The 22,220-nt window shown below is 45.3% G+C and overlaps 3 protein-coding genes across 8 annotated transcripts in view; 2 read left to right on the top strand and 1 right to left on the bottom strand.

The window, feature by feature from the left end:
- LOC308054092 (fibronectin type-III domain-containing protein 3a-like) overlaps window positions 1–9,740 on the top strand; it is a 49,101-nt gene extending 39,361 nt beyond the window's left edge. For all 6 annotated transcript variants that reach the window (XM_080366340.1, XM_080366344.1, XM_080366339.1 and 3 more), the window contains 10 exons: window positions 28–146; window positions 247–352; window positions 998–1,173; window positions 1,983–2,096; window positions 2,965–3,114; window positions 3,466–3,746; window positions 4,443–4,655; window positions 5,308–5,474; window positions 6,242–6,363; window positions 7,146–9,740. In XM_080366340.1, the coding sequence (XP_080222466.1) occupies window positions 28–146; window positions 247–352; window positions 998–1,173; window positions 1,983–2,096; window positions 2,965–3,114; window positions 3,466–3,746; window positions 4,443–4,655; window positions 5,308–5,474; window positions 6,242–6,363; window positions 7,146–7,463 (1,766 nt within the window). In that variant the 3' untranslated portion in view covers window positions 7,464–9,740. The remainder of the gene's footprint in view (window positions 1–27; window positions 147–246; window positions 353–997; window positions 1,174–1,982; window positions 2,097–2,964; window positions 3,115–3,465; window positions 3,747–4,442; window positions 4,656–5,307; window positions 5,475–6,241; window positions 6,364–7,145) is intronic.
- A 127-nt stretch (window positions 9,741–9,867) lies between these two features.
- On the bottom strand, window positions 9,868–15,251 carry LOC308053666 (growth hormone secretagogue receptor type 1-like). Its single transcript, XM_080365202.1, is given in 4 exon segments — window positions 9,868–10,846; window positions 10,849–10,975; window positions 11,971–12,502; window positions 12,505–15,251. Coding segments are annotated over 4 exon segments (804 nt in total). The 5' UTR covers window positions 12,542–15,251; the 3' UTR covers window positions 9,868–10,738.
- A 123-nt stretch (window positions 15,252–15,374) lies between these two features.
- On the top strand, window positions 15,375–19,626 carry TAF9B (TATA-box binding protein associated factor 9b). The gene is made up of 7 exons (XM_080366332.1): window positions 15,375–15,514; window positions 15,600–15,681; window positions 16,133–16,269; window positions 16,344–16,478; window positions 17,262–17,343; window positions 17,942–18,055; window positions 18,504–19,626. The coding sequence occupies exons 1-7, from the start codon at window positions 15,464–15,466 to the stop codon at window positions 18,668–18,670; spliced, it is 768 nt and encodes a 255-aa protein (XP_080222458.1). The 5' UTR covers window positions 15,375–15,463; the 3' UTR covers window positions 18,671–19,626.
- The last annotated feature ends 2,594 nt before the right edge of the window (window positions 19,627–22,220 follow it).

Below are 22,220 nucleotides of genomic sequence, written 5' to 3'. Positions count from 1 at the left end.
TAGAAAGTATTTTCTTTCTTTCCTCAGGAAGTAAATGGGACAGCATATACAGTGGTCCCCAGAGGGAACATGTGTGTGATCACCTCAAGCCTGGGACGTCATACAGGATGAGAGTTTATTGTGTCAGTAAAGGTGGTGAAAGCCAGGTGAGAAAAATGAAAATTGCTTCTGAAAACTGTTTCCATTTATGTTTTAGTGACATTTTGTTTTGTGTCTCCACTCTAAAATAATGTGTATTACTGCTAGGCTTCTGATGTTATGACTGTTACAACATCAGCTGTTCCTCCTGGACCGTGTCATGTTCCATGCCTGGCAGGCAAAGCAAAGCCCAAGGAAATCACTTTACAGTGGGGTAAGCTCCAGTGTTTCTGAGCAAAATACTTTCCTGATTTTAAGTGTCATAACACCAATGAAAAATCTGTAGAAGTCTTCAGGGGAAAAAAAATAAATAGATAGATAGATAGATAGATAGATGTAGTCCGTGTCCTTAGTTGTTTGGGTTTTGTTGGGTTATTTTAGGGGTTTTTTTAAGATGACCAAAGCTTGTTAACTGCCTGTGATTTGCCGATGCATGCATGTGCAATGATATGGTGAGACTTAAGCAGACATAAATGTCTTTCAGTGAGAAAGCTTGCCAGCTGCCTCATTACTTGACACGTGTTTGGCAATTTAAAAATCAACCCTCTTTTTCTTACTTTGATCTCAGTAAAGGAGATACTGAAAAAAGTAATGAAGATACCATGTGTTTTGAAGGAAACGTGTGGAAAATATCTGAAAAGAAATTATGAAGGCCATCTTAAAGTAGTCTATCAGTAACTGGAGGGAAAAAAGCAAGCTTCAGAAGTGTTTCTGCTCAGATATATGATAAAGCCTGCACTCTTAACTTTTAGAATTCATCTGGCTCAACTTTTAGCTTGAGAATGCTGATTAGAAACTACTTGGAAGAAAAAGTGCTTTCTGAAATTAATAGGGGAAAAAATCTCTTTTTGTTTTATAGGCCCACCATCTGTAGATGGAGGTTCTGACATTACGGAATATATTATAGAGATGGCAAACTCTGAACAGGATGAACGCAGACAAGTGTATCAGGGTCCAGCATCTGAATACGTAGTCAACAATCTGCTTCCAGGGAGAACGTATTGCTTCTGGATACGAGCAGCAAATAAAGTTGGGGTAACCAACCGACTGTGCTAATGGGATCTGGGGTTTTTTTACACAAGAGATAGTAATGATACTACTGTCTTAAAAGCCTGATAGTATTTGTAGCGTCTATTGTAGTTCTGTTGAAGGAGCACAATTTCTTGCAGCGTAAAAAACCACGATTTAAAGAAGAATCAATAAATTAGTCAGGGACATTCAGTCCTTCCTTCAGCCCTAAGGGGATGTTCACGGTGTTGTGTTTCTGTTGTCGTTTACTGGGTTACTGCCAGTGCTGAAAGTAACTAGTCCAAAGTTAGTGCTAGACGTTCTCTTCCTACTTTTAGTCATGTCTTTGACTGTAGTGTAAACCCTGAATTTCTGGCTGTGAATAACCACTTAATGTTTGTGTCTTAAGAAATTGCCTCGTGTTTTACAATTAGTGTAGCCTCTGCGGATCAGCGGTGTGGGAACTCTATTGTGTAGGGAGGGGTGTGTTCAAATAATGCCAGGTTTGAAAAAGGTTGGGATGAATGTTGGTCACGTAAAAAGCTTTTTGAAACAGTACCCAGCTGCTTCTGGAAGCCGGAGCCTGGCTACAGGGGAAGGAGGACTGCGAAACCATAGCAGTGGGAGGATTACAGATACCCTGTAGGCACAGGGCCAGCTTTTAGAGTAGACTACCTGAAAGGAATCTTAAACGGTGCTGTGGAAATAAGCACTGAACTCCTCTATTTATTTATTTATAAAGTTGAAAATAATTTGTTTTCTTCAGCTCATATCCTTGCACATCAGTGTTTGCTCTACTGCAGTTGCTGTATTGATGCAATTGTATTTTCTTGCAGTTTGGCCCTCACTCTGACAAAGCAGAGATCTCTACTGCTCCAGGACCCCCTGATCAATGTTGCAAACCCCTGGTAACTTGCAAAAGTGCAACTTGTGCTGTAGTTTCATGGGAGGTAGGTGTTAATGATTTTCAGTAATGCGCAAATTAATATGTGGCTTTTAGTGGTGGTGACACATCTGATACACAGAAACGGAAGAAATAACAAATGTAGAGCTGGAATATTCTAAGCCCATTTCTTTACAGAGGTGTACATTGGTCTTGTAAATGTCAGCTGTGAATTTCCGTATTAACTGAATGAACTGGGTGACATTTAATCCTCCTTATGGTAACTAATATATAATATATTTAGTTTATCCAGGTGGTAAGAGATGGTGAGTCGTTCAGCCTGGAGAAGAGAAGGCTTTGCGGAGACCTTATAGTGGCCTTTCAGTACTTGCAAGGGGGCTTCGAAGAAAGATGGGGACAGACTTTTTAGTAGGGCCTGTAGCAACAGGACAAGGGGGAATGGCTTTAAACTGACCAAGGGTAAATTTAAGTAGATATTAGGAAGAAATTCTGCCCTGTGAGGGCGGCGCTGGCAGAGGCTGCCCAGAGCAGCTGTGGGTGCCCCATCCCTGGGGGTGCTCAGGGCCAGGCTGGACGGGGCTGGGGGCAACCTGGGCTGGTGGGAGGTGTCCCTGCCCCTGGCAGGGGGTTGGGGCTTGGGGGGCTGTCAGCTCCCTCCCAGCCCAAACCAGGCTGTGATGCTCTGATTCAGAATTCTGGTCTGAATTGTGTTGTTACAGCCGTGTGTCTAGATGGAAACCTTTTAATAAGCTGAAGTTAAAATCATGCCCTTGGCTGTGGTGGAAAAGCCCTCGGGTTTCAAGCCCAGTGCTTCCTTTCCAGTGTCTCTATTCATTGTGACAGGGGATCACACCTGTATGGTGCATGTGTGTATGTGCAACAGCTGAAAGAAAATTTGTGACTTAAACCCACAGAGCCCTGCGTGCAATGGTGCAGAAATCAGTGAATACAGGCTGGACTGGGGACAGGCGGAAGGGTCAATGCATATCATTTACACTGGCCCTTGCCAGAGTTATGAAGTAAAAGGTCTCACACCTGCAACCACTTACTATTGCAGAGTACAGGTAAGAAAAGCATTTGTTACATGTTACTAAGCCTGTGAACAAGTACATACAGCTTGATGAAAAACTTCAGCTAGAAATGAATAAAATGATGTACCGTCACCTGCTGATGAAATATAGAAGGTAACTGGTAAATATACTTTCCCTTCTCCCCAAGTCCTTCCTAACTCCATGTATCTAGAAAAGAGGTTTAGATCCAGTGTTGCATGAAATACCAGAAATTTTGCCGTGTTTACATTTTATTCAGGAGATTTTCCATTCTCTTCCAAACTGCATTTTGTTACATGCAAAAGGAAGCATGATAGACGTGCCTGGTTAGAAAAAACATAGATTGGGTAAACGTCTCTCTTTCAGGCTGTGAATGTCGCTGGAGTTGGGTTGTTCGGTGAGGCTGCTGTGGTGACAACCCCCGCGTCGGTGCCTGCAGCAGTGTCAGTACTGCATTTACTTGAAGAAGATCAAATGGAAATTTTTCTTCCTTTATCAACGTGCCTTGCAATTCAATGGGAAGAACCATGTTGTCATGGGTCAGAGATCACTGGATATAATATAGAATATGGGGAAAAGCAGCTGGTAACTGTTGGCAGAAATACAAGCCATGTTCTTGAGAATCTGCTGCCTGACACTCTGTACAGGTAATAATTAATCATTTTATTCTGAAACCACATTTGCAGGATTTTTTTAATCAATAGCTTTGAGGGTAGGGTTTTAAATTTTTAGAATAATTTTTCGTTCGGCTTACAGACTGTTTGCCTAATTCACTCTGCAACTCCAAAAAACAAGACAGAATTGTCACATCCAGAATGAAACCACGATGTTTTAGCAGCAAGAGTTAAGATTGTTGTGTTAAGGCGGATGTTCTGTCTCGAAGTTAAGGCTTTATTCTAAGTTTTCTGGGATTAGAATTTTTTTTATTCTGAAGCAATGCATGTAATTATGAGTTTATCTCACCAAAAGAGGATGATTATAGGGACAAGAGTAGAGCAGCTGTTCCGGTGTCACGTGCTTAGTCTTGGTTAAAGCTTAGTTCAGACCATGGACTTTGTCAGTGGGAGGCAAACGACTCAGCATGGAGGACCTGGGCGCTTGTGCACTAAACCCAACAATACTGAGAAACACTGAAGCTTCATTATGTTGCAAACAATGTAACTGTGTTGGCTTGTTTGGAAGGAGATTATTTGTATAGTTAACTTCTAACTGCATTTTAATTACTTAATTGTTTGGAGTTAAATTGTTAAATTCTTTACAAATTTTAACTGTTGTTTTATTACCTAGCAGTTTTTCAGGACCTCAGTAAATTAACCATATAGCTGCTCTTTTCACCTTTCTAGAATTAGAATACAGGCCATAAACAGCTTTGGAGTTGGTCCTTTCAGTCATTCCATTAAAGCCAAAACAAAACCACTACCTCCTGACCCTCCTCATCTTGAATGTGTGGTCTTCAGCTACCAGAGCCTTAAACTTAAATGGGGTGAAGGTCCGAGCAGAGCTTTAATTACCAACCCTACACAATTCAACTTGCAGATGGAGGACAGGTTTGGCAGGTAAGATATTCGGAACATTAAGGATATATTGTCACTTTACAACTTACCAAGTTTTTAAGACATTTTTTCTCACTTCTGTTTGCACTTTTGCATCCTATCTTTCAACTGGCAGTGCTGTTAATAGCTGTTGCACAAATATTTACTTGTAAACAGTAAATACCATTTACTGTTTAAATAGTAATATCTTACCATCTTCCTATGTTGCCAGGGTTTTTTTATTTTTTCTACAGTGAAGCCAGTTCGCATGTAAAGAATCGCAGGGTTGACAGCTGTTCTTTAACTAGAAATGACAACTTAGGTACCCAATGTGTGCAAGGGTTGTTCTCTGAATTCAAATCAAGAGTTTGGTCATGTAGTTTCGTTGTAGCCTGTGTATGGCTTGTAGGCAGGTTGAATGAATGCTTCATGAATATAAATTAAGACTTCCCCACCAGTATGAATGGTGTGTGTTGCTGATTTAATGCACATCATGAACCAATTATAACAATAACAGAGGTCAAACTGCCTAACATTCATCATGCGTGCATGGAGAAAGCTGGGGCACCCGAAATGCATTGTCACTTTTTTGTACTTAGATATGAAAGTGTTCCACTTACGGTTCTGATGTGCAAAGGTGTGATTCCTGAATAATTCTAATTTGTGTTTCTTCCAGGTTTGTAACTGTTTATAACGGTCCTTGTCACACATACAAGGTACAGCGACTCAGTGAATCCACTACGTACTATTTTAAAATCCAGGCATATAATGATGCTGGAGAGGGAAGGTTTTCTGAAGTTTACGCTTTCACTACAACTAAGTCTCCACCCGCATCTCTTAAAGGTGAGCTTCACACTGCACAAGGACCCTTCTGCGATCCATTTACGTACTAGATGGAATGCTACAGCCTGACCCTTCTCCCAGCCCAGCATCTTTCCAGGGCCTTTGTGGGGCAGAGAACAGAAACTAGCTGTGGTGGGCTTTATGTTGGTACAAGGGCCGGCATGTGGCCATCTCCTGAACTGTAGCTTTTCCCACCCCAGACAGTGAGGATTTCTTCTACCCTTTTTTAACTGGAAAGTAATTTTTCAGGGTTATTTATCACTTTATATAAGTTACAACAGCATTTAGGCAAATGAAAACACAAGTATTTCCTCTGCTCTGTGCTTTTCTATTATGAACATTAAGGACTGCCATTAGAGAAAGTCGTTCTGAAGATCAGATTGCTAATTACCTGCAGGTAATTGTTTAAAATTATTTGTATGACTGGTGCCTCAAAGGACAACAGTTACCTTTGCATTGTTAACAAATACATTGGAAAAACCTTCAGCTTTTAGATTTACACTGCCCAGTCACTTGCATTAAACTGAAACATTTTCAATGGACAGTGTAGAAAAGCAAAGCATACTTTAAGCCAGAGTGAGAAAACTTCCTTGATGTCACTGAAACCAGTGCCCCTTTGCTACATTAACTGTGAAATGAGTCACTGGTGATTTTGGACCTTTTCTTCTGATGGGAAAAACAAGAACATTTGTAGAGACCATTGTTCTCTTCTAAAATACCCACAAATCACACTTTTTTTTTCTTTTTTTTTTTTTTTTTTCCCCTAGCACCCAAAGCAAATCAGCTGGAAGAAAACACTTATGAAATCACATGGGAACCTTTACAGCCGATGAAAGGAGATTCCATTGTTTACATCCTTCAGCTTGCTGCTGGGAGAGAGTTTGATCAGGTACCTTTTTATTTAATGTCATGAACCTGAGGAGCTTTTTCCATACTTCCAAAAAAGATGTCTGTATTTGAAAGCTGAAATTCTGTTTGGGGACGCTTTTTATTGTGGCAAGGGACTCAACAATCTTGACTTCCAGGGTGCTTTGTTTTACTTCACAAATGGATCCTCTCAGTGAGACTTAAGTTTACAGTGGGTGCAGACAGCTTCCAGCATAGGGTCCTGCCCTTCGGCCTCTTCACGGCATCAAAGGCTGCGCCAGATTAAAGATCATAAAGTTTCATTTCCCTGCTGACCTCTTGCTTGTTCCATAAAAGCAAGTGACTGCGAAGGCAGGCTTGAGAGTCATCGGGAAAGCTGGTTATCTAGAAGTGGGTTAACACTGTTTTACCCTGTTCTTCCAGCATTTCCTTTGGCTCTTTTGTTTGTTAAATCCTACGTTTTGTGGCATCACTGCCTTTGTTAGTCATAGACAGCACCTGCCCCACGTTTTTGTGGGAGCTATATGGAACAGGAGTTGAGCTGAACAATTGGGTTTTTTCTTCTGAGCTTCACAGTCCAGGTCTGACGGTGTGAGGCATAGCAGGAAGCTTTGGATTATTCACAAGAAAATGAATCGTAAATTCTTCAGAAATAAAAGCTGAGATTTTATTGAGCTGGCTTGAAGAGAACAACTTCAGGCTGTGTCCAGCACTGCGCGTGCTCGTGAAGTGGAACAGAAAGCATTGCGTACTGTTCGTGAGATGCATCCCCTGTAAAGTGGTTCTCTCTCTTCGTCTGACCAGGTGTACAAGGGACCAGAGACGTCCTTCCGTCTGACGAGCTTGCAGACAAACTGTGAATATCGGATCAGAGTCTGCGCTGGCCGTCAGTCCCAAGACTCTACTGGATCACAAGAACTGTATGGACCTTACAGTCCCAGTACAGTGTTCTCATCTCAGAAACAAGAGCTGGGCCCCCAGTGTGCCGATTTGACGACGGAGTTGGCAGAGACTAAGAAGACATTACGTGAAGAGCGCTTCATCGCCATCGTTCTTCTCTGCGGATTTGCGGTGGTTGCTATTTTATTTGCTGTTGTTATTCAGTACTTTGTAATCAAGTAGACGAGAGCCTGTTCAGTACTCAGCTTTTTGTACAGAAGCTATTTCGGGTATTTATGGTTAGTTTAATTAAAATCCTAGCTGGAAATGTATGGTTACATGCATTTCTACTTTTGCTGCTGGCTAACAGTGAGGCTGGGTTGGCAGATCCTTTCCAAATACTGAACACAGATTTCTTGTAGAAAGGGTAATCCTGGGTCCTCTGTAATCAGGGTTAGCTGTTAATAAAACAGCAAAAAAACTGCCTTATCATGCACACTCTTCCTCTCTCCAAATTCAAAGCGGGGCCCTTTGGCCAGTTCGAGAGAGAAGGCATTGACAGAACAAGTGCTTTTCAAGTACAGCTAGAGCAGTGGTCGTCGATCCGCGATGTTTAATCAGGTATCGTTGTAGTTTGGTATACGTGGAATACAGCAGCACAGATGCTTAAGCTTAGAGCAGTACTGCATTGCAAACCTGCATTGCAATTACTAGAGCATACCACATTTAATATACTGTAGAAGGAAAGCAGAATAATGACTTAGCGATATTACTACTTTACAGTTATTTTAATATTTCGGATTCAGTAATAATCATTTCAAGTGTTAAAGTAGAGGGTGCCAGCATTTTTAAAGTTTTAATCAAAATGCTAGACAAAACGTTAGCAGGACGTGATGTACGTACAGCAAAGGCGTTCCTATATCACATCGCAGAAAAGGCCCCTTTTGTATCGTACATTTCTGAATGAAATGCTTTCTGCTGTTGGTGAGCAGCTGTTGGCCCAATCCACATTTCACTCTCAGTGCCTGAGAGAAAAGTAATTTCCTGTGCTTCTGATTAAATCTTTGCAGTGTTTTCAGAAAAGCACAGGTATTGTCTTTAAGGAGAAAGAGTGCATTTATGATAAATGTTACACTATTTGGCTCAAACTGAGCAAATGTTTTTGTACTATTATTAACCTAAAAATAAAAAGTTCAAACTGCTTTTGGATGCCCTTCTAACTTAATCCGAATTATCAAATTGTACGTGAAAGAACTCTTTTTAGATAACATTTGTACAATGTTTTAAATTACTTGCTATCCCAGTGGTAGCAGCTTCACATTCCATTGTTTTCTAGATGGGAATGTTCAGCCTGCTATGAACTTTTCTGAAACGCGTCCTGTTTGTCTGGGGGGTATGTTTTTGTGGACACTGTGCACTACATATGACTGTTCTTGTTAAATCTGCTCGCGAATACCTGAAGACGAGTCTGACGGCTGTCCTTATAGCAAATACATTGAAGGCTGGAACTCACAGATTTCGAATGTGTTCCGGAGTGGGTCTTCCCAACAGCATTTGGAATATGCCATAGAAAGGTAGATTTAGCGTATCTTGCAAAGGCTGCGGCTACACTTTATATACTTCAGAGCAATGCACTTGTACGTGGAATGTTGGATGTGATAGTGCTACAGGCTAAGTATTTCCAGTAATTAATCACTTTAAGGGTCTTTCTCCTATGGCAGTTGATGAATAATGTTGCGTTATAGTTTGAGGCATTGTGTTGTATTTCAGATATGGAAAACCTAAATTATGACATAGTATCGCTTAATACTCTTAAAAGTAGATTTATGGTGCAATCTGAAATTAATCTTTTCAAAATGTACTCTTCATTTTGTACTCTATTTATTTTGATTAAAAGTCCTGGAAAATGTATGTTTGAATGTATTGTTCTACTTGTAGCAGAACTTTAAGTTAATCATTTTATTATATCATAGAAATCTCTCCCTCCAGTGTTGGAAAGAGTTTTATACAGATATTAGTCTTTAGTTTGCAGAAGAGTTTACAATCTGTCTTTATTTCTCTTCATAGCCTACTTTTAGCAGATAAGACTGCCTTTCAGCAAATCTCTGTTGCCAAAGGGTTATTTCTTTAACTCTTAGAACAAAGTTTATAGAGGTTTATTTGGCAATAATGTTTCTGATAATTGATAAATTAGGATTGCAGAGCAAATACTAACAAGTCATGACTCCTAAAAACTGAAAAAAAAGTTATTTTGTAATTGCCACGATATTCATGTTTCCAGAAAATATCTGGGGAAAGCCTACTGCAATACAGATTTTTACATCAGCTGTTGTCCATTCCAGAACGATGTACCCTAGTGGCATTAATGTATTTAGGTATCTTCAGTTTTCTTGTATTGTAATTTTGAGGTATCTCAAACTTATGTTAAAGTTGCCATGCATTGTATTACTAAATTGTAACTATCAAATAGATAATATATTTAATACAGCCAATAAATAATACAAATGTATTCAAATTTGACTACAGGGCTGTGTGTGGTTTTGTGGATTTTAATCTTCCTCAGGGAAAGAAAAGTGATTTTTCAGCGCTGTCCCTTCCCAAGGGCTGTGGCAGCCTGGGGATCGAGCGGTGCCACTTCTTGAGCCCCCGAGCTGGTGAGCCGGGCTCGGCGTTTGCCAGTGTTACAACCAAGGGAGATGGGGAAATTCCTCCTGCTCTCCCTTCCCTCCCCAGCGACCGCCCACCTGTGTAATTTGTCCCTGGTGCGTTCAGGTGAGCTCTGAAGGCAAGGGCTGCTTCTTCCTGCAGAGCTTAGCAGGTACGGGGCCTGACTTTGCAGAAAGTTGGGTAAAGTTTGGATAAAGAACAAGATAAAAAACAGAAAAGGAGGGAAGCAAATCAAGAGACCTGAGGGATGAATAATAAATCATTTAAGAAGGCGGCAATGTGTTCGTAGTCTTACAAAAGATGTAGTTTCTTAGCACTTTCAAGTACCTGTATTACAGACTCTCTTCCTTGTTGCTGAGAGCAGACAGCTGGCCTGGCTTTGACCTCCACTTTATCTCTCTTGGCTTCTGTTGGAAGAATTATGTTTTACAGGTCTGCAATTAACAAAATGTCTGATCCTGAAAACAGAAACAAACCCTTTCACAGGAGTTCTGTGGACAGCTCACGCTGACGATGTGGCTGGTAAGTTCACTGAAGAGAGTAGTCCAGCCTCCCCCTGTCCCATCGTGTGTGTGTGTCCGTCCCGTGCAAGAATAACACAAATTGGTTCTAACCTTCCCGAAACGTTCGTAACGTGTCTCAGGAAACACTTGCGGAGAGGTAAGCCAAAAGGACAGCCTTAAATCTTGTTCCAGTCTCCATATGCACCATCTACCCGGGGTTTAACCCACAGTGCAGCTGGCGAAACACTTGCGTTGTGAGAGTTGCTGAACAGCTGGCACAGAAGACCCCAGTTCTGTACCTTCAGAAGAAACCTCTGCACCCCGGGTCAGGTGCCTGCAGCACCGGGTTCACTTGTGGTGCAGGATTGTGCTCATCGCTTTCCTGTATTTGTCGTACAGTATGGGGATTATGGAAGCCCCAAGACAGAAGAGGAGCATGGCGATGAGGTTGAAGGCATGAGGTCATACAGGACAATTTCACTTCGGGCGAAGAGGATTCGGCCAAGGTGGAACGGGAGCCAGCACACCACAAAGGCAAAGACGAGGACAGCTGAGGAGGAAAGAGCACAACAGTTTATTCTGCCCCTTTATGTAAGGACCAAGACGTGAGCCTGCAAAGCTAAACCCAGCAAGGACAAGCCCAGTGCCTTGCCCAGCTGCTTCTGTGCTGTGGTTACCGGTCATCTCAAGTGACGAGGACTTCAGGTTGCATACAAAATTAATTGTATGCAATTAAAATGGGGCACGTTCACTCCTGGCCTGAAAATCTGAGTCACCATTGGCATGCTGCGGTGGGTATCGGAGGGGAAAGACCAGGGACACGGGAGGTGGGGGCCCCTTGGGGCAGCAGAGGGGAGGAAAAGGGGAGCCAGCTGGACCCAGAGGCACTGAGGAAGAGGATGGGAAAACTGAGCGTGCAATAAGCAAACAGAACCTGGCAGGAAACAACCAGTGAGTAGCTGCGGTACGTTTTGCTGACAGTATCCACAGTCGTGGGTGCTGCTGCTTGCCGGGGGGGGGGGGCTCGGGGTAGAGTGATCAGAGGGATGGGGGGGGACCCAAACTCCTGGTCTGCACCAAGGCACAGGTACCTGCTGGCACAGGATAAGGACCGTGCACAGGTCAGCCCAGACAGGTGCGTTGTTGCTGTCCTGGATGAAGTCATCGTTGCTAAGCTTGAGAAATTTTGCAAGGGAAATGGCTTTGAAACCTTTCCTTGCTGCAGCAGGGGAAGAGCCTGGTCTGCTATGAAGTCATAGAACTTTTCAATTTCTTTAAATTGGAAATATAAGGGTTAGAGATGGGGGGGAAGAACATGAAGAATGTGATCTCAAAACAACTAAAAGCCACGCTGATGTGCTTCCCTGCGTGTGGTAAGATCCCTAGCCTGCACACGCAGTCACAGACTCCCCTTCACACCAGCAGGAGCCAGGAACACAAATTAGATGTAAATCCATTGATTCTAAATCTGTGTAACCCTGTGTGGCTCATATCTCCTCTCCATCACCCCCTGCACTGCTCTGCAGTGGAAGTGATCAAAGAGGGCAGCTCTTCAGAGCTGGTTTTCAAAATACTCTTACCCAGCACTCTGACAGTCTGTGGTGGCACCTCTTCCTTCCAGCAGCCGCTGCCCACTGCGCCAGAGCTTTCTGCAGGTCAGTCCGTACAGCAGAGCCACGCACAGCATTGGCAGGAACAAGTAAACGGTGGAGACCCAGGTCATCGTCTCGAGCAGCCCCATGCGGACCACGCGCTCGATGGACCTGCGCTCCTGGCTCTCCTGGGGCAGGCTGCCGTTGGGGTGTTCCACCCCGAAAAGGAAGAGGATGGGGCCGGCGGTCAGGAGGGAGCAGCCCCACAGACCCAGGATGACCCGTTTCGCCCGGCACTTGTTGATGGTCACTTTGGCTTTCAGGGGAAAGCAGACGGCAAAGTACCGCTCTGCGCCCACTGTGGTGATGTGCAGGATGGTGCAGTACGTGCACGTTTCGCTCAGTGAAGTGAAGAACTTGCAGAGAAAATCCCCAAATATGTAGGGCTTGTACTTCCAAAGGCGGTAGAGGTCCGAAGGCAGGCCAAGGAAGATCAGTGTGTCTGACAGCGCCATGCTGTCAGGAACATGGACGGGTACATGTTCACCGTCATCCTCATCTTGTGTGAACGTCTGAAAATTACTATCGTTATCAGATTCCCAGAGACTCCCAAGAAATATGCCTCTGAGTGAGAAATTTCTAGTGACAGTGTTTTAATGACATTATTAAGACAGGATGGGAAAGCCTTCGTTTGAGCATCAGTCTTCTAACTGAGACAGTCTGACACTTGGCCCTGATTTACTTTCCACTTCAGAAAAGATCAGAGATGATAAGCTGGAAAGCACCAGGGAGGGGGAGGTGAGGGGAAAAGGGGTCAGTGTGAGGGAAAAGGCAAGGGAAGGCTCTGGGAAGCTGGAGGTTAACTGTACACAGCCGGAGAGAGCACAGACACGGTGCAGGAGAGGCTGTGTATGCTGCTCAGCTCAACAGCAGGATGCCTTCAGCCACCGTCCGCGGCAATTTCTCCATAACTGGGGCACGGGCAGAAGTGAGTGGGGTACCCGATATGAAATAAACCTCCTCCATTCCCCTCAGAGCTCTGCTCTTTGCAGTGTTTCTTGTCTGAAGGACTATTCAAAAGCCAGTGTTTTGTAGAGCCAAATAGTGTGGGATTCGGGCTTGAAAGGTCAGTGCCGAACACAGTCGCTGCATTGTGTCGACAGGTCCCTGGTTCTAACATTAGGGAGATTTCTGCTGCCACTTCCAAGAGGCAAATGTGATGGCTGTGGGTTTTCTTCAAGGGATTTAGGTACCTGGACACCTCAAAAAAAGAAAAATCGTCCATGTGCCAAGGCTTTACTTTGCTGCACCTTAAACATCTCAAAAAAAAAGTCTAAAAAGAAATCCCCAACGCTTAACTCTGCGCTGGTGACTTAAACGATGCACCCCGAGCAGAGCTGAGCCCTGGCCGGTGCGTGCTCGCAGGGGCTGCACGGCATGCGGCCTGTCATCCCTATTTCTCCGAGCAGAGCCCTCCCAGCTGCGGGGCAGTTGCCTTTGATGAATGTCCCCGGTTTGGCGGTAGCAGACAGAGAAGTCAGCGCTCGGCCTGGCCGCGCCGTGACCCAGTTTCCTGTTTTCCAGTGCTCAGAAACCCCAGTGTCTGAGCAAAGGCGAAGGGTGACCGCTCTTTCATTTGGCCGACACACGGTGCCCGCAGCCCACCGAACGCAGGCATCACAGCACGGCCGTGCCCCAGGTGACTGGCAGCGGGGACAAAGCTTTCACGGCCGGGCAGACGCGCTCCAACTCAGCTGCCCATGAGGGTGGCATTTGTGGCCTCGGGGACATATATCTCCCCTGTGGAAACTGGCTCCCTGTGTTTTCTCCTCGCTGCTGGTTTCCAGGCAGAAATGCTGCAAGTAGCTGCAGCTCTTGGCTGTGCTGCTCAGCCTGGAAAGTCACCTGTGTGCAGCAGCGCTGGCAGGGAAGGCACTCACAGCACAGACAAAACGGCTGAGGGGGGCAAAGGGTCTTTGCCTAGTTTTGGGGTAAACCCAGAGCCCTTTGGCAGTACAAAGTACGTTGGGATTTTTTACTGCATCAGCGATAAATGGCAGTGACGGCCAACAGCCCGATGATGCCAAGTTGCAGCCTGACCCACGGCCTGCATCCAGTACATAGTGGAAGAGCTCCCCTCCCCCTCTGCCCTAAAACAAGGGGAAAAAAGTGGGTTTTGTTTGTTGTCTAAGGTCAATGTCTGGAATTCATCCTCCGTTCCCTCCTTGCAGGATGTTTTTGTGTAATATACTCTGACTCATGCAAGTCAAATGACTTGGACTCTAACGCCGCAGTGCTTCCAGCCAAGGAGCCCCAGCAGAGGCGTTCTGCCCGCCTGCACCTTCACGCTGGCATGTGCTGGGCACAGGTTTTCCAGCTCCTCCAGCCGCTGCCGCAGCCACAGGGCTGCCTGTGCCCCCCGCCAGGCCGAGCCTGGCACCCCCGTCACCCGCAAACCTGCGGCAGGGGGGTCCAGCCGCCACCTCGGTGCAGATACACGGGCCCAGTCAGACGTGAGGGTTAGTTACATTTACATCCCGGAGGGCTGGGTGTAGGGCCCGCAGGTGTCACGCAGCATCCCTGGTGCAGGTGAGAGGCAGGGAGGCTCTCCCTGCTGATGGACTGTTTTGCAACGTGTTACAGGCGTGAGTCAGAGGGAACACACGTTAACAGCTGTTTATTTCTTCTTGCTCTCAGCGAAGCTGGCTCCCCTTCCCCATGATGTCAGCTGCTCCAGCGCGGGTATCGCGCCTCCCTCCAGACCTTGCTTCATTTGGACCATCACAGCTAACGGCAACGCTGCTGCAATTCCCTCTGGCATGCTGCTAATCCCTGCTTGACAGCACCACAAGAAAACATTGTTTTGGTTCTGTTTTGCCTCGGAAAGCGAGAGAGAAACTTTTGACAAGACTTGCATGGAATGTACGTGGGGATCATTTGGCTGCCACGAAAACAAGCTTAAGAAGCTCTGCTGTCGATAGTCTTATTTTTATTTAATCCTGGGAAAGCTGACAATTAAAGTGGCCTCAAAGCCGGTAAGGAAGGTACACACCCTTCCGGCTCATCGCGGGGCCAACAGGGGCATCAGGCTGCGACCCCATCAGGCACGGCCGCGCGCTCCTGCAGCACGCTGTCCCCAGGAATGGTTTTGTTAACAAGAATTTCTGCCTCGCGGAAACGCAGTTTTGAACAATCAGAAGCAGAACGGAAGCCCGGCGCACCCAGCCGCCGGCGGGGCCTGGGGAGGGTGTTGGGGGACGCGCTGCCCCCCGCCCGCCACCGGGCACCGAACCCCCGGGCTCGGTGTTGGCTGCGGCACCGGGTGGAGCAGCGGTAGCACCCCGCTCCCCGCACCCCGCTCCCCGCTCCCCGCACCGCCGGGCCGTGTCCCCATGGCAACCGCCGCCCTCCCGGCCTCCCTCGCGGCCCCGCCGCTCCCCGCCCACGCGACCGGAAGCGGCGCCCGAGGCGAGCGGAAGTGATGGAGCCGGCCAAGATGGCGTCTCCCAAGAGCGCGCCCAAAGACGCGCAGGTACCGCGGGCGCGGCGGGGGCTGGAGGGGTCGGGTCGGGTCGGGTCAGCGTGGCGGAGCTGAGCGGTGCCTCTCCGCCCTGCAGGTGATGGCGCAGATCCTGAAGGACATGGGCATCACGGAGTACGAGCCGCGCGTCATCAACCAGATGCTGGAGTTCGCCTACAGTAAGCGGCGGCCGGGTCGGGGGCTCAGCGGGGGCCAGGGGCTCTGCCGGGGTCCGGGCCGGGGGATTTTTCCCGGGGACTCTGCTGGGGGCCGGGCTGGGTGAGCTCTGCCGGGCCCCCCGGGCAGGGGGTGCGCCGGGCAAAGCCGAGCGGAGAAGGGGAATGCTGCCTTTAGCCCTGTTCCCTTTGGGGGGGGGTCCTGGTTTTGGCTGGGACAGGGTTAATTTTCTCCATAGCAATTGGTACAGTGCTGTGTTTGAGAGATACCGGGAGTGTATGATTTTGTGTTTGATTTGGTGTGAGAGATACCGGCAGTGACAGGGTTCTGCTGTCAGCCTTCAGAAACAATCCAGCGGGGAGCGGTGTCTTTGCTGACAGCCGGGTGGGATCGGGAGCGGGAAGGTTTACTCTCTTTTAATCCAGCCTTAATGAGTGATTTGGTGTTTCAAAGGGTATGTGACCACTATACTGGAAGATGCAAAAATCTACTCGAGCCACGCAAAGAAATCCAGTGTCGATGCGGATGACGTGAGGTTGGCAATCCAGTGTCGAACAGACCAGTCATTTACATCTCCGCCTCCAAGGGATGTAAGTAAAACTGTATTGATGGCATCAGAATACAATAAAAGACTACAGGTGGGAATGTAATGGTGTCTCTCCAGTTCTTGTTAGATATTGCAAGGCAGAAAAATCAGACGCCGTTGCCATTGATAAAGCCTTATTCTGGACCCAGGCTTCCACCTGACAGATACTGCTTGACAGCTCCCAACTACAGACTGAAGTCCTTACAGAAGAAGGTAAGGGCTTCGGGTAGGGAAGGATTCACCTAATGCCCACTTTGTTTGTCGGGAATGTTGGAATTAAGAGTTTTCCACAGCTCTGAAGGATACGTGTGGGCAAATACTGACCTGTGAGCATCAGGGGTGTTTGAAAGTCTGTCAGTGGTCTTTATCTCTAGGAATTTGCAAGTGTTCTTGTTGGTATTTAGTTTCGAATGGAAAGTGTATTATAAAATGCACGTGTGAATTGTTCAGTGTTAAAATTGTCAAGTTGAATATCAGATTGTAAAAGGCGAAAGTAAGGCTTTAGTATAGATGTTAAAGGGTCTTTTGTACTTATACTTCACTTGATTCCGCTTTAGAGGGAAGAGAGAAGATTTAGTTTTCTTGCTGGAAAATACTGAATGTCTTGGTGTGTGGGATTTTTTATTTCTTTCCCCCATTTTAAGGAAAGAATCTGAAAAGTTGAACTTAAGGTTCCAGGTATTGACACAGGACATGCCTCTCTGCTAGGTATAGGGTGGAATAATAATTGCTGATTAAAATACTCTAGTTTCCTCTCCAACCTGACTGACCTGAGTGCACTTTGCTGGTCTTTGGCATTATGTCATGTCCAGGAGCTCTGCAGCTTGCACCAGGGCATTTGCACCATAAAGATCCTGTGTTGGCACACAGCTCGTGAATTGTTGCTGTGAAATAGGCTCTCTGTGGTTTTGTAGGAAGAACCATTTTTTTTTTTTTTCACGTTAAAGAACTGTTAATTTCTAATGGGATGCTAAACTGAATGTTCTCTCTCAACAGGTCTCTTCCTCTGCAGGGAGAATAACAGTCCCTCGCCTGAGTGTGGGTGCTGTGAGCAGCAGGCCCAGCACTCCTACTTTAGGTAGGAAACAGCTCAGTTGGGGTTTCCCATGTTGTTTCGATGAATGAAAAAAAAAAAAGAGGCATAATATAAAGTATGCTCCAGCCGCTGAGGAAATGTTGGGTGCTGCCTGAACTTGGTATCATTTGACAGCATCAGGAAAATGAAATTAATTTCAGAATACTCTTTATTTAGAATAATCTTTGACACATACATACATTACTGACATTCTGTATTTTTATTTCTGTATTTGTGATAACTTCTTATGCGAAGAGACTATTCAAGAAACTTACGTAAGTTTGAGGGTTTTTCCCCTCAGTGTAAGCACTGCATTGAACTACCAATAGCAATAAATAAAATCCATTTTTAAAAGGTTCACAGAATTTATGCCTGAGCATGTGCCCTTGCATATTAGTGTGTGTTTGTAGCCTACAGTTTTATAGGTCTTGAGTAAATATGCAGTTCTGCCTGAAAACGTGACTCCTATAAATCTAGTATTGGTATGTTCCTCTGTATTCCCACCACTCTGAAGATAAGAGGTTCCACTTTGAAAGCACAAGTGCCAAGTATATACATTTTTTTTAAATTTATCTTTTGACTGAGTCGGTTTGACTTTCAGGTACACCTTCAGCACAGACAGTATCTGTCTCAACAAAAGTTGGCACTCCAGTGTCACTGACCGGTCAGAGGTTCACCGTACAGATCCCGTCTTCTCAGGCAGCAGTCAAGTCAGGTAACACAAGCTGTAAAGATCAGCAGTGCTTCCTGCTGTTGTTCTTAGCAGAACAGAAATTAATTCATGGCAATAACGTGGGAAATTACTTCACCTCTTCTGTCTCTTTGTAAGATTGCTGATGTTTTGTGTCTCCTTATGTAAGGCAGGCAGTCCTCTCTCTGGGTATTTTACAATTCCCAGTTCTAGCACAGTGGTGTCAGCCAGAGCACACAGCGTTTCAGGCGGATTCCCCTTGCACCTTACCTGCCACCTCTGTGCTCTCTCGCTCTTTTGTGCTCACTCCACTAGTATTTTCCTGTTTTCTCTGTGTTGCCCGGGTTTTCAGCCTGGAATGTTCTACTAGCGTGCTGCTTTTAGGTTGGAAGTTCTCTTTCAGTGTGGGAAAATCAACCGTTGTTTTTCATTGAGTGATGACTTATTCTTTTTTTTTTTTTTTTCTTCACAGCCACACCAACTACTCCGACAGTTCAGAATGTTCTAATTAATCCTTCATTAATTGGACCAAAGAACATTCTTATTACTACAAATATGGTATCATCACAGAATACACCTAATGAATCAAATCCCTTGAAAAGGAAGCATGAGGATGACGACGACTATGATAACTTGTGAAGAGACTGTCCTGCAGTGATTCGTATTGAGCCTGACAAGATTTCTGCCAAGAGTTCTTTGTAAAGGGGGTGAGAGCATGTAAATACTCTGCTAATATGCGGTTGCGTGTGGTGTGAGAGAGAGGTCCTTGCCTGTGGAAAGATGAAAAAGCACCTCATCTTTTTCTGTGGCCCATAATGTCTTTTGAACCTCAGCAGCAGTGGTGAGTGCTGGTTACTGTTGCACAGAACAGCCCTCACACCTCTTCTGTCGCCTTATTTCTGACAGGTGTGGCTGTGTCTCTGAAGCCCGCTGAGCCAGGTGCTGGTAGTACTGTTCCGTGCCTAGTAAAAATCATTTTCAGAAAACATTGGGTGGTGGACATAGGTATTCATTTCAAGTAACATTAAAACCGGAGTCCTGCGCGGGGCGGGATGTAGCTGGGGAGTGTCAGCCGGCATTTGTTGTGGGTTTTTTTTTCCCCCAAACACATTTGTTGCTTCTATGTTGTGTTAGTTGCATACACTTGTGCAGTTCCAGTGGGTGTGAAGACTATCTCTTAACAGTAGAAATGCAGACAAAAGGTAGAGGAGGGGTTTTCTGGAGAACACTTAGGCTGACCTCGCGTACCCCTTAATCCATGGGTACATACCTACATCACGACCCACAACTCCAGTGTAAAGTTAGAGAAGACGTAAAAACCCAGCCCAGATTTTTATTTATTTCCAAAGAGCTGCACCTCTGTCTGTTGTCACTTCATTAAGCGTGTGTTTGTGTATAAAGTGCCACTGTCACCGTGGCACTGGGGGATCTGGCGAAGGGCAAATCGCCTGAGCTTGACTTCGAGGGTCAGCCTCAAAGCCTCGGGTACTTGCAGATGCTTTTGTGTATCGTGACCCCCAAGCCTGCCATACTAAGAGACTGATTAAATTTAACATTGCTGTATATATTTAAAAATAAAGTGGTGTGTGTTTGTACCAGTGTCTCTTGGTAAAGGCTTTGGCTTGTGCCGCCTCTCCTAATGGCGCTTTTCTCATGCTGAGCTTGGCACGAGTGGGGCGGGGGGAGCTCTTCCACAAACCCTGGCTCAGCTACAAGTGCAAAACCCCTCCTTGCTGCTAAGGCCCGCAGGCAGGGGTAAGCGATGGGATCGACCAGTTTTAAGGTAATACCGAAAAGGATGGCGATGCTTCGTGACATTTTTCAGGGCTGAAGCTGGCTGACAGCCCCCCTTGCTTTGCTCTCGGCTGTCTCCTGCTGCAGGCCCTGAGACTGCTCTGTCCGCGCTGCATGGACACGGGCGGCTTCTCAAGGTGATGCCAAGATGGAAGAACAAACCGTGCTCAGCAGCACGGGCGAGGGAGCAGCGTGTGGTGGGTGCTGCGGTGAGGGCAGGGGCAGGGGCACAGCCTCCCTGCCCCAGCAGAGCCCGGGGGACCGGGGTGCACTGGGGACCCGGACCTGCCCTGGCAGCCAGGCTGCTGGGGGGGTGTTTTATATACACACAACATATGTGTAAGGTATTTTTATATATATTTTTGTGTGTGTGTATATATATATGCATGTACATATACACAGACACACACATATAATTGTATTTTACACACTCAAACTCAGAAGACAGCTATTCTTTTATATATGTATAGGTAGTATATATAGAATATAGTGTGTGTAGCTAGAGAATATAGAGTAGTTAACTGTGCATGCACATAAACACACTAAGCCACCCTTTAATAAATACTTATGTCTATATGCACTTGTGTTATACACACACATTCATGCACACTTACTCTTGTAGATAGCAGTATTTATAGTTTCAGACACCCTTTTTATATGTGTAACATATACAGTATATAGCATCTGACAATATATAACATGTAATATGTATTTTTTTCTTAGACACATCCATGTTCTCACAGACACTTCTTACATACATACTACTCAAATATATATGCATAAATAAAACTATATGATATCCTTTCACACACACTTTGTCTACATATTAAGTATTTTTTTAAAGAAGCATATTTGAACATTATTTATACTTCTATATATACAACCCCCCCCAACACACACCCCGTCTCCTATTCTGTTATGTACATATGCATAGCTGTACTCTGCAGTCTCGGGTACTCTTGTTCATATCTACAATACATTATATAAAGTACACTGATAATACCTAATATAAAATGCATCTCATGTGTACACACACCCACGCTCTGACAGACACGTGTCCTTGTATATATTGTAATACTGTGATAATATATTCATTAAAAAAATCCATAGTCTCTCTATTTAAATATTTACGAGCACCATGCATACTCACTCTGGCTCTCACACAGACCTGTTCTCCTGTATGTATTTGTACCCTCTCCACACACACACCCCTCCCCGAGAACATTTTTATATGATACCTAGCACATAATACATAATATGTAACATACAATAAAATATTATCTATTATCTAGCATGTATAATACTTACATAGTGAGTTTAAAAGACATATAAATCTATGCTTTTATGTACACATTTTTTTATACTCTATGCACACTGTCTCAGACACCCTTTCAGGGCAGGGTTATGTGTGTATATATAAGAAATAGTCAATATGTAATATAAACTATAACATAAAACGTATAATGTAATAGAGAAAATATAACACTATCTTATATAATGCTTTTATATCCTATAGCATAGCTATAAAACACGTTTGTTTGCGTATGGGTGTGTATATATATTAAAAAAGAAAGGGTTGGCTACTATGATCTTAAGGGTCTTTTCCAGCCTGAGTCCATGATTCTATATTTATACATAGTATGCATATATTTATATAGCTAAAACATATAACTTAATCTGTAAAATACTATCTGTTGTATATAAAAAATATCGATACATATCCACACCCAATGTTCACAAATACCTATTCTTTTATATATCTATTCTAACATATGTATAATTTAAATTCTCACATACATGTGCACTCTTGTTCGGTGACATACATATGCTATACAAATACACACACACGCAAATATATAAAAATTGTGTTATACGTTATTCTACTCTATTTAACATATAGGAGAGGGGGTTGCTGTGCCCCCAGGGCAGTTTGCCAGCGGTTGGGCTCCCAGCACCGCAGCAGCACCAAATGAAGATGCTCGAGCACGTCCTGCAGCACCTGGTGCTGGGGTCACCTTCCCGGGGCCCATGCTGGCCCCGTTCCCGCTGCAGCTGGCCGAAGCGCGGCTGGGCACCGCTCGGGGTGCGGGCTGGGGGGAGCCGGTGGCATCGCCTCCTCACGCTGGTGGGGAAAGCGCCTTTCTGGAGTCTCCAGCGTAAGCCAGTGCAGCCCCCACTAAACCCAGCACCCAGACAGGAGGAACTGGGCAGTACAAGGGCATGGAGCTAAGTTGCCTTAGCTTCAAAAAAACCCCATTTTCCTGATTTATGGCTTTTCTTCTCTTACAGCTGACTAGAGCAGGATCCCCGCCCCGGCACGGAGGTGCAGCGGGGCTCGGGGCAGGAGCCCTGTGCAGCCGGGCCTCATCCCCTCCCAGCAGCGGGGCTAAGCTGG

Source organism: Falco punctatus, assembly GCF_963210335.1.
Source record: "Falco punctatus genome assembly, chromosome: 15".
In the NCBI taxonomy this organism is placed as follows: Eukaryota; Metazoa; Chordata; class Aves; order Falconiformes; family Falconidae; genus Falco; species Falco punctatus.
The sequence above is the reverse complement of the archived record's forward strand: the minus strand, read 5'-3'. Positions and strand labels throughout refer to the sequence as shown.